The 12,012-nt window shown below is 36.4% G+C and overlaps 1 protein-coding gene across 21 annotated transcripts in view; it reads right to left on the reverse strand.

Moving 5' to 3' along the window:
• The window catches only part of afdna (afadin, adherens junction formation factor a), a 165,036-nt gene that overhangs the window by 38,784 nt on the left and 114,240 nt on the right, over window positions 1-12,012 (reverse strand). For all 21 annotated transcript variants that reach the window (XM_088625059.1, XM_088625073.1, XM_088625056.1 and 18 more), the window contains 3 exons: window positions 11,693-11,891; window positions 10,242-10,345; window positions 5,838-5,918 (listed from right to left, as the gene is read on the reverse strand). In XM_088625059.1, coding sequence (XP_088481185.1) covers window positions 5,838-5,918; window positions 10,242-10,345; window positions 11,693-11,891 — 384 coding nt within the window. The remainder of the gene's footprint in view (window positions 1-5,837; window positions 5,919-10,241; window positions 10,346-11,692; window positions 11,892-12,012) is intronic.

A 12,012-nucleotide genomic window follows, 5' to 3' on the forward strand; every position in this document is an offset into this window, starting at 1 on the left:
AGAGGGTTAAAATTCCTGCTACTGTGTGATAAAGATTACTTCTCCACAGAAATATTATATATACAGTATGCCCCCCCCTTCAACGAGCGTGGGGGTTTTACTATAGCGTGGGTCAGTCCATGAAATGGATTCTTCTAGGCTGCATGCCTGCTTTCAAGATTTAGTTTTTTCCAATATCTCTGATCTCAGGCAGTTTTACTGAGTAGTATTGTGCTGCTATTCGCATCTAGCTTCCCAGTCCACACTCTCGCTTCTTAGTGTGTACCATTGTGCCTTTGTTACAATATGTACAGTAGCATGTTTTTCCTGCTTTATGTTCACTAAATGCACATTATCAACCACTGGTGGAAGCACAAAACGTAGGAGAGTGAGAAAGATTCTTGACTGCAAGGCTACAAGCTTTGGCATCGGCAGCTTGACAAGTTTGTAAATATGGCGTTAATGAATCTATCATCCATACAATTGAAAGTGCCTAGAAAATACATGGTAGCATTAAACACAATTGATGTCTTTAAAAATATATCATTTTGCTTGTATATTTGTGTATTATTATTTTTTAAATTCCATGATTTTTCCTTTTTTATTTTCACGTTACTATGTGTATTGTTAGAGATCTTTTTAGTTACAATGTTTGTTTTGGTAATAAACTGAGAATATTTAATTTAGTGTTATTATGTTACATTGTTATCAAATATACATGCTTTTGAACTTATTTTGTATTATAAATAATATTATTGAAATAAATATTATTGCACATAAAGAGTAAGTTTATAATACATAAGATCTTAAGTTCTTCCAACGCGCTATTGGAAGGAGACTTACTGTATTATATATTTCAATTATTAACTTAGATCTGGTCTAAAGAGCTAAACCTACAAATACTGATTTTAAATTTTTTTTTTAATGTACTCCTGCTTAGAAGCTGTAACTGCCCCCTTTGCTTCAATCTTACCAGCAATTACACAAAGCTTAGTAATAATGTAAATCATTGTATTTTACAACTTAATTGTAAACAAGTGTCAACATGTGAAAGTACTCCAATTTCCATCATAACATAAACCACTTGAAAGAGAGTAGAATATGAATCACACTGCTAGCTATAGCTTAAAATGCAGTATTGCCCATCACAGACAAAACACATTAAAAACATTAAAAAATAAAATGAAAAGCAGTAAAGGGTTTTATTAAACTATACTAAATGCAACACCACTATTATGTAACACGTACAGGATACGAATCTATCATTGATTACTTCTAATTCCAACACGTGCAGAGAATTATACAAACAATCTCATAATTAACAACCTCTTTTAACTGATTAACTACAAAGGTGTAACCACATGAAAGTTATTGAAAATGAACAGAAACGAAAAGTTGCTGGCTCCTATAACTGCCTGCTTCTGTATTACAGATAAGGTAAGAATTCCTATGACATTTCAATAAGTGATTTAAAACAGCATTACGAAAATAAATAAAAATCTTGTGAACTGAAGTCCAACCTCCATACACACACCATACAAACCTCAGAATGATCTTCATAGAGATTTAATTGGCTTCAAGTCACATGCATTATTTTTTTAGTTCTGGTTTTTTCTCTGGGACTTCCAGACTTCAGTATAAACTCTTCATGGGAATTGCCTATCACTCCGACACACAATTCTCACGGACTGGTTTGGTAAGTTTACACTGAACACCCAGTTATCTTTCAAACTTTTTTACCTTAAAACAAAACCACACAAATCAGGTAGGTGATTTATAGTACCATGAAATAGCATAAAGTTTTAATGCAGCCAATCTTGCATAAAATACAAGTCAAGATTTCAGAGAGCTCAAAATTTAATTTGCTAAGGCACCTTATATATTTGTAGTAAATCTTACACTACCTGGCCTGTTGGAATATATATAATTTTAAAAATTATGAAATAAGTGAGGATTAACCTTGAACTGCTTTTTTAGGAACGCATGTTAGCTATGTTCTATCCATAAGAGCTCAAAATTCAATGATGTTTACATATACTGTACTATAACTATGTTAGAGATGAACAGTTTATTTACTTTCCGAAAATTATTATAACTAAAGATGAAGGATAGATGGGGGGGAAAGACAAGTGTCACAGCAAACAGGAATTAATAAATGTAGCAGCCAGTTCGAACAGCCCTGCTAGTTCCCTTCCTGTGGAATGGGAGCTGCAGCCCAGCTGTGCAGCTGTAGCTGTTTCAGGAGTACAATATTCCCCCTTCCACAGTGCACATCCTGAAGGCACAACACAAACAAGCAAACAAGGACTTTGAGCTGGCTTACCGACATCTCGTTCCTCCCAACAACGGAGAACCACATCGCGTCGCAGTCTTTCCCTATCTGCACTGATCTTTCAGAAACAGAGGGAGGCTGTAAAATCACGGCTGAGGAAAGCACGGAAGGCAAAAAAAAAAGGAAACGAAGAACGAGGGCTTGCTGCCTTGCCTCTGTGATGCTGATGGAGAAAACTCTGAGCTACACGCTAGAACACCATATGGCATTTATCAGCTCGTCCTAGGAAATACCATATCCAGACTGTTACGTAACCTGCCAAGCCACTCTAGACCCTCATTACTCTGCTATAGTTTGGTTAAACTTTCAAAGCTCTTCCCAGCTGCGCTTTCTGCTCTACAAAAACCTATCATTACTCTGCTTTCTCTCTCTCTTTTTGGAAGTGGAAGTCTAAAAGCAGCACATGAAAAAAAAAACAGCGTGCCCCCCCACCCCCATCTCCCCTACTTCCCAATCATCTGGATTCCATAACAAAAAAAGAGAAAGCCAACTGCATTTGGACGGTCAGACATAGAAGACATATGGCCAGGATCAAGACGGCGAGTGAACTGGCTGCCTGGCCTCTGTGTTCCACACAAGCCAGAAGAGCTAAAGTAAACAGAAGACCTTCCAGCAGACGGCAGGAAAACAGGAGCTGACCCTTCGTTTATTATGCTTTCCAAACACGCGACCACAGTCAACTGGTCTCAGCACCACCCACAGAAGCTACACACACATCCAAACAAAAAGATCTCCTGTACTGTAGAAAAACTTTGATTAAATAAGTGAAATCTAACTTTTTTCTTCATGTTGAATATCCAATAAAGCGATCCTGAATATCACCCAGTCTTTTAGAAAGAAAACTTTGATCCTTCAAAAAGCTATGAGCACCTGGCAAAAAAGTGAATGCACACACCCTAAGACAACACATTTGCCTAGACAGTCTGCCAGAAATTTGAATATTTGTCGATTGAAACAGGCCTGCAGATAAAGCAGGTCTTTCACCACACAAATGTTACGCAGTGTGCCATAATCCATGAAAGGTCAACTTGTGACTATGCCACCTTTACTTTCCTAGTGTACTGAAAAAACAACAGAAAACAAGCTTCTAAAATGTATATTGTTTTTCAAAGTGGAACTTCCAGCCATGACTACTAAATGGGTGTTAACAACACAGAGAAGTGTACATTGCTGCCTGTGTCCTCGTGAACATACTACAACACAAAAGGAAAACATCTTGTTTATTTTACTTTTCCTGCCAAAAATAACTCATTGTAAGATGTACACCAATTTCATTGTGTAGTATTGTACATAAGGCATCAATGCAAGTATACAAGGTTTCCAGCTAACAGTCATGCTAATGAGGTTCATTTAGGGCTAATGCAGCTGTCAATGTCAACTGAGTGCACATGGTCATTAATGAGTGACAATCAGACAAGTGACAAACAGAGTGATACATTTGTTTTCATGTTAAGTCTAAATGCAGAAAATACCTATATTATTCAGGAAAGAACAAATAACAGACAAATTTTTCAAACATTTCAAACAAACTTCATTTGGAAATATTTTTCTGTTTTTAAGCACACTGATGTTTAGTTTTAAAAAAGCAATACGAAATTCTGAGATGCATTATAGTAATATGTCACTAGAAACAGAGATTGTTTAAATTTGTCTTTGTTAATATTAGATGAAAGGTACTTCTATTTCTGGCTGAATTCTTTCACTGCTTCATGGTGTGCTGACATCACTTGAAATAAAACAAAGTCCACAAAACACTGTGGGCTTCTGCTTCTTATTTAGCAATCTTAGAGAGATGCTATCTACTCAACTCTATGAATGTTTTTGCTCTGTGGTGTGCATCAGTGATGAAAGAAACATTTTAACTGGCCTCTTAAAAAGGATCACCCAGATCTTCTGAATTTATAGAATATATTGTTTTGTTTAAGGAATTATGATATTTTACAAACATGTCACTTATTACATTGAATAATATTTTCTAACCATTAGTGCATTTTAATTCCTCTATGATTGTCTTTAGAAATCAAAATCAACTAAAATTTATATCACTGGAAACAGGCCAGCATTTTTTAGGAAAATCATTAAAGGTCTGTTGTGATACAAATGGATAGAACTTCCGGTATTAGAGCATCAGATACATTTCCTATCACTTTACCTATTTTTATAGGTCAAATGTTCAAATAACATTAAAAAAAGGAGTTTTAATCTGTTTTCCATTTTAAAACCATTTGTCCTTCAGTCTTCCATTTAAAACTCCAGTAACTAAAGTACGAAACAGAACTTTTTAATGCCGATTATGAAACCTGTTCAACATACTGGACTGGTCTCTCTGGAGAATAAATAGAGAGCTCATGTATTTAAAGTGATAAGGAAATTGTTTACTCGTTTTTTATGTGAAATTGAGCTGGTGAGCACTTTGTACTAAACCACTAATATGTAAAGAATTTCTGTATAAACAGACACAGTTTCTTAAATCTACGACAGTACTACAATAAACAGAGCTTAAACCTGCAAGATACCTCCAGAATTGCACAAGTGATAAAGAAACTTCATAGGTAAATTCTTAGTCAAACTTTTCCTATAAGTCACCTATTTTGCCCAAAAAGACAAAGTCTTATTTTTCACATGCTGACAAGACAAAGAGAGAATGATTTGAGAAGCACTTGTACCAGTTTATCTGTCAACACCAAACAAAATGTGCTCCCGGTATGAAGACATATAGCACCTTAAAGCAGAAAAGACATACTGCTTTAAGTATGTCCTACATACAGTACTACATTCTGGACACACCTGAGTTGCACCATGCACCAATATATTCCAGTGGCAAGATGTAACCAGTACTCACAGAAAGTATGCATTATATGCAAAACCAGTACCCCAGTTTGCAAGTATATCCAGATCAAGTATACAGGCTGCATTGCTTCTTTCCCGCATTCATCATTCTGAAGGATACTCGTTAGGAAATTATCACGATCATAAAAAGAAACTGACTTGGCTTAGAAAAGGGTGTTTTTCACAACGGGTCCACAGGACTCACATGTTTAGACTGAGGCATAATAATTAAGTAACCTAACTCTACACATCAAAGGTACAAATAACTGAATTTGCAGGTTCACCATTAACGTAATGATTTCTATAGCATCAACTAGCTATACAACTAGTGTATCATGTGAACTTCCACATTAAAGATGGTTTGCAAAGAATATTTCACACCAACAACTATAACAATGCTCAAATGATCAAGTTAAAGCCGTTTTGCAAAATTAAATGCAACATTTAAATTAGTGGAGGATTTCGCTTTTGCCATCATACCTTTAGAGATCGACAAACCAACACTACTTTCAATCTTTGCCAAATATTAAACTACAGAGACAAAGTAATATCAACTAATACAATTAGTAGGGGAGATGATATGGAGTATTCTAATCTATTTACTGTACAGTAACACAGTGTAACAGTACATCAACCATGACATGTTTGCATCAACCGACTCCCTGCAATTTAAGTTACAATGGAAAAAGCCCCTTACCTTTGCAGCAACAATGCTGAGTCCCATTCCATTGTGCTTCTTTAGAGTGACAGTTACAACTTCTGGCTCCTTACGCATTTGCTTAGTGATGGAAAAATAAAAGAAAATTGTACATTTAGACTGAAGAAACAATAAAGAAAACAACATCTACTGGATCATCTTTAATGGCAATTTTCAGAGTTTCAACCACATTCCATGAAACAAACTGGACAATTCACTTTCTGTTGGGGATGTGTCCTCTCATCCCCAGTTTAGCTGCACTCTCAATTATCAGACTGAAAGATTACTAAAGAATCACAGAACTGCCCCCATAAAACGGATTCTCCAAACAAATTAAATCAATAAATAATCCTATGTGAAATTCTTTTTGCTTCAAACCTTGGAAACACTCCAGATGAAACTTTGTTTTCTACTTTCCCTAAAATATTTATATATATAAATATAAAATAAGTCTTTTTTCCCCACTTAATGGAGCTACTGCACCACAGACAGCCTAACTGGGAAAAGAAGAGCAATGAACTTTGCTCAGTAATGTGCACTTGGGTCTTTCTACACAGCCTCTCCAGGACAATATGATGTTACATAACAGTTATGCAAACTATCACATCCAGAAATTTCAATGCAGATCCTCAAATTACAGAAACTTAAGAAACAGAAATCACGATAGGCGTTTAGAAAGACGACGAGTTTTTGTCCAGCCCATTTGAGTACATTTCTACATGGGTGATTAAAACTCTTCAATTAGACTGGTTCATGGAACCCATGTTAGTTAGCATAAGGTAGCATGTTACCATGAATAAGTCTGATATAGAAGTTCTACTGTATATCAATTCTTACTTATTTGGCCTATTTAGAATCATTCAAATGTTTTGCACCAAAGACATACGGTATCTAAATCACATTACCGATCTTCAATGCAAATTTTCAAACAGGCTGGACATTTCCCACTAAGTTTCAAACCTACTAATCTGAGAGAACATCAAATCTGAAAACTGAATTAAAAATATTTAAAATATGGAATATGGCAACCAAACCGTTTACCCGGCCAGAGTAACTTTCATTCTGACACAATCCTGCCAAATTTCATGTGCTTTTGCCCATGGGTTTGGATTTCAAAGGCACTGGAAAATGTCCTTTTCATAATTTTGCATAACTCTTCCCCTACAGAAACTTATACTTCTAGAAAGTTTGCAATTACCATGTATTACGACTCTTTACAGAAAATGATGAGACCAAATCTGTGAAGATATATACTTCAGCCACTGCAAAAGCCAGAGAAGTCGCCTGGCAAAGAACAGACAAACTGAATGTGAAAGATATCTCAAGATAAGACAACTATAGAAATTGCATAAGCACACGTGTTGGGATTACTTAATTCACATTATTACGGCACTGAAGTGGAAGTCATCTTAAAGTCACTGTATAGTTGTACAATATTGATTTCATGCAACAGTAATTTATGCATTTGCTGGACCAGAATATCATCCACAATGGAAGTATACAATATAGTGTAATGCAAACCTCTGAATGAAAGTTCCCTAATTTTAGCCAACAAGAAGAAGCACGAGCAGAGTAAGACTAAAGGAGGAAGAATCATCATCAACACAATACATAATGTATTCCTTTATTGGGATATTGTTTTTTCCCCCAAAACATTTTTGTGGTGTGAATCAAATAATATAAGTGACTCCCCCCAAGCTTGAAAGACTTAAACCAGGTAAAAATGTGACCTAATTATAACTGGGGAAAAAATAATCTCCTGCAATTAAATTAGAAAAACATATGCTCTTCCACTCTGTTGATCAAGATGAATGTAAGGTCATTAAAGTGTGGTTTGTGATGGAGGTACACCAGTAGAGGGGAGGAACTCTTAATGAGGTCACATGCTCTGTCTGAGGATACTCTCTTAGACAAAGACTAAGAGACACAGAGTCAAGTACACGTTGCAATGTGACATGCCTCATACATATTTTGGTATAAGACGGGACACAATGCAATGATGGAAAATATTCATTATGAATGAAGTCTAGGTACTCCAATTGTAGGGGCACACATTGAAAAATAAAATTTGTTTTATTTTTTAACTGTATATTGATGCTGTGAATTGATTTTCTGCTAACAAAATTGAATGAAGATATCTGTGCAGTCCAAAGCACCAATTATATTAGGAAATGTTGCAAGAAATGTTTAGTTCACAATGCACAGTTACAGGGAAAAGAAGCTTCAGTTACAGTGGATAGAAGTATATATGAGAATATAACCAGCTATTACTTTAAATCCCTATTTGATGGCATTCACTAATGTACAATATGGCCAGGTAACTTTACGAATGATCGCAAAAACTGTTTCAGTGGAAACACCACTTTCCTCATTGCATGACACAATGTCACTTTACCGAAGACCTATACAGTAAAAATACAGTAAAAAAGGAATCTTACCCTTTGAACATAGTCTGAGTTTATTTTAATACTGAGCTATGACAAGCAATATTAACAACGTACGGGCTTAAGATATTGTGAATGTAAAGTATACTTTGCCTCCTGAAAAGATATCTTTCAAATAAAAATGATCAGTGAACTGCATGTGATTTTGGTGATCTCTAGACTTTCTCTCCACAAAGTTCTAATGTCCACTGGATCCCTTTTTGGTCAACAATGTTGGATTGATTGGTCTACAAGTCAAGCTCTTAAAGTCAGACTAAGTCTGACATAACCTGTCTTAGAGCAGGTTAAGAAAAGAAGGATATGTTGCTAAAGCTCCTTAACCAGATACAATTCAATCTTGCTATGTGAAAATGAAAATCCAGATGTTTACTAAAGTTATTTGGTTAAACGCGCATTCTTGCTTTTTGAAACAGCTCTGGTGCTACTTCCAAGGCAGAAGGGATTACTGTAGGTTTCCAGAATGTAAAGAACATCTTAAAGTGTCATTCCAGTGTGCTGGAACACATTTTAAGGGGGTTCCATAAGTTAGAAAAGAAGGTCTCAAGACTCATGCTTGTAGGACTTCAAACAATAACAACAGTTGCTTATGTTTATTTGTTTATGTTCTTTCTGAACATTTATCTTGCACCAGGCGCAATTTTCTTCAAAACCAAACTTAAGAATCCCAAATCACCCACACAATTCAGAAGTCTTGGCTGGAAGAGATGCAGGAATGCTTGGAAGGAACTGTCTGGTTTAGCAATATGATCCATTAAATCTTTGGCTCTTTTAACTTCACTAATTTTCTTTTCACAACAACTCTTAATGCAGTTCTGATGTTTCATTTAATGCTGATATACTGAAAACCATTCTGGAGATTCAAAAGTCTAGGTTGAAGAATTTACCCTGAGCTCTGAGTCTACACCACTATTTCTGTGTGCAATAATGCCATAAAACAAGCAGCACATTTGTCAGTACTTTTGTAACACTATTCCACGTTTCCACTCACCAAATATTCTGCACATTCAAAAGCCCAAGGAAATAAAAAGTAAAACAAAAAATGGTCAGTGTATAAACCAACCCATCAACTTTAAATCTGGGATAAATAAACCACTACCATAACCAGCTTAGCCAAGTGGAAAAAGTGTTACCGTACACATTATGATCTGTTACCTGTGCTCATCAAAGTAGGAAAAATGTCATACCATTTTTCCATTAACAGTAGATAAAAATATGTCAGAATATAATTATGATCCAAGAAACTTAAAAACTGAAAAACATATACTGGTCATTTCTACAACATCTTCAAGGAACTACCTATTTTGTCCCACTTACCTTAGCAATAACTTTTAAGCCTTTAGAAACAAAATGTTGTTTTTCAAATTAATATGTTTTTTATACCCACTTCAAGAACTTTACCCAATTATAATTTGAAAAAAAACACCAGTTACACTTTGAAATTCTGCATTACTGCAAACATTACGGTTTTCCATACTGTTATTAACAATAAACATTTATTTTACGGATCTGTTATGGACATACACAGTGTCTTTGGGGCAGAATCTCAAAAGGGTATATTGTAAAATATAGCTCAGATTCTGGAGAGTACACAAAAGACCCCTTCATGTGTCTAACTCGATCATAAAAACTCTGAATTGACAGAATCTTCCTTTCTGTACATATACAGAACCCTTCCATTTTAAAATTCTCATCTGCAAAACAGATTCCACAGCACTTATACAGTATTCATGTAGCACAATAGCAAGCTTTCCTACGATACCATTTTCTTAAGGAGTTGCATACACAAAACCAAGCTACCTGATAAAGAAGTGATTGTCAATGCTTCCCTTTTATTTATATATATATGTATTTTGTAACAGCTGCAGAGTCTGAATTTCACTGCTGCATATTTCAATATGACAAGACTCTCAAGGGCAGATATCATTTTGTACACGAGGGAATTGCTAATTGGCATACATACCAGATCTGCGTTATCAGCAGAAAAATGGCTATCACAGTCAGCTCCTTCAAAATAGATGGTCCAGGTGCCAGGTGAGCGAGGGTGAGGAATCAGTCTGCAAAACCCTGAGAGAAGGAACACTGTCTGACAGAGCGAAGACTATCTTAATGAGCAACACTGAACAAGCCCGAGCCCTGCAATGCTTAGCAGGTGTGTCCACTCCTCTGTTCAAACTGTACTTAACCTGATAGAGAAAAACAAACCCCCTTTACATCACATGTAGCCACACAGATATTAGCCTCTTTTCCATCTGCTTCAACCGTAATTTTCCTTCAGAATAAAACTGAGGAGATATTATTTATAACACAAGACTCATGGATAGAATGCCATAACCTTGTTGGATATCCTCAAGAATAAATTCGATTTTGTAACGATTCACATTTGTTCTGGACATCACAGATCCCATAATATTTTAGAAGTATGGATTTATGGGGAATGGGAAAAGGTCTAAATCCTGATGAAGCACAGAGAACAGAAAACAGTCAGTCATGTTTGTCGCATAGTCTACTGAATAAAAAGAGGGATTACAGACATTCACTGGCTGTCCCTAATCTATTTGGTTGAAGGGTCAACAGCTTGGCCAAGACCTCAGGGTAGCTGGAACAGCCAGCTAAGCACTGCTCCAAGGGCAGTGACAATGGTGGAGGGATGCTGAGGAACAAATGATGGAAGGAGAGGGGCATCTGCCAATTATATATAGGGTGCATAACAAACTCAAATTACCTAAATGTTCCAATGCAATAAAGATTTAAATAATTGAAATCTTGTACGGATTTTGTGTTTGGTTTTTCAGGCTGTAAGCTTTTTACCAAAATGCAAACACCGATCAAGCTTGGTAAAAGTTAACAATTTTGTAAAATTCAGCACATAAAAAACAAAAAACACTCTCAGACTGATATCTATGTTTGAGATTTAATTCAGATTTGCACATTGAAATATCCTGACTTTATGAGGTAATTTCTGTAAAGTTAAATACAGTTCTGGCTCTTTTGCAGATTTTGTCATGTAAATATCCTGAGTTTGTGAGGCTGTTTCTATAAAGATAAAAAAAATCAAACTCTGGCTACTTTACAGGATATATTTTCTTAGATCTCATCAAAGAGATAAAACTCTTAACACTGGGAACAGACCTTAAAGAGCCCGGTCTGGGGAGAGCAAGTATACCAAAGAATAACTCGGCTCAAAACGTCTTGTGAAACCTGCTGAGAGGAATAGACATAAATAATAGCTATTATTGAAAGCAACTGATTACATAGATCAAAGGACCCTACTACTTGGACTTCAATCTGAACTCTACAATTACAGGGTCTGTGGTTTCCAGCTTACAGTGTGTTTAATTGCTGTCTCCAGCCCAGAAGTCAAATGGAAGGACAATGAGTACCTCGGTCAGAAGAAGGAGCCAGACTGCTTACCTCTCTGGCAAAGTGGCTCCAGGAACTCCTGGAAACCGTTGGGAATGTTGCGGACCACATCACAGGAATAGCCGTCCTCAGGCAGCAGGAAAGGGAGCTGCAGGTCGGGGTCCTCCTCCAGCTGGACTTCGCGCCCATCACTGCGTGCCAGCTCATCGGCAGTGTTCTCTGCCACAGCCACCACGTTGTCAATCAGCTCCTGAAACAGCAAACACTGGTTAGGGCTGGCAGATAGCAGAGGGCCACTGATCCGATGTTCCAGTTATTTCTTTGATTGCAACTCCTAACTACAGTGTCAAATTCCGAATGCTAACTTGTGC

This window comes from Lepisosteus platostomus, chromosome 3 (assembly GCF_059453375.1).
Source record: "Lepisosteus platostomus isolate fLepPlt1 chromosome 3, fLepPlt1.hap1, whole genome shotgun sequence".
NCBI lineage: Eukaryota > Metazoa > Chordata > Actinopteri > Semionotiformes > Lepisosteidae > Lepisosteus > Lepisosteus platostomus.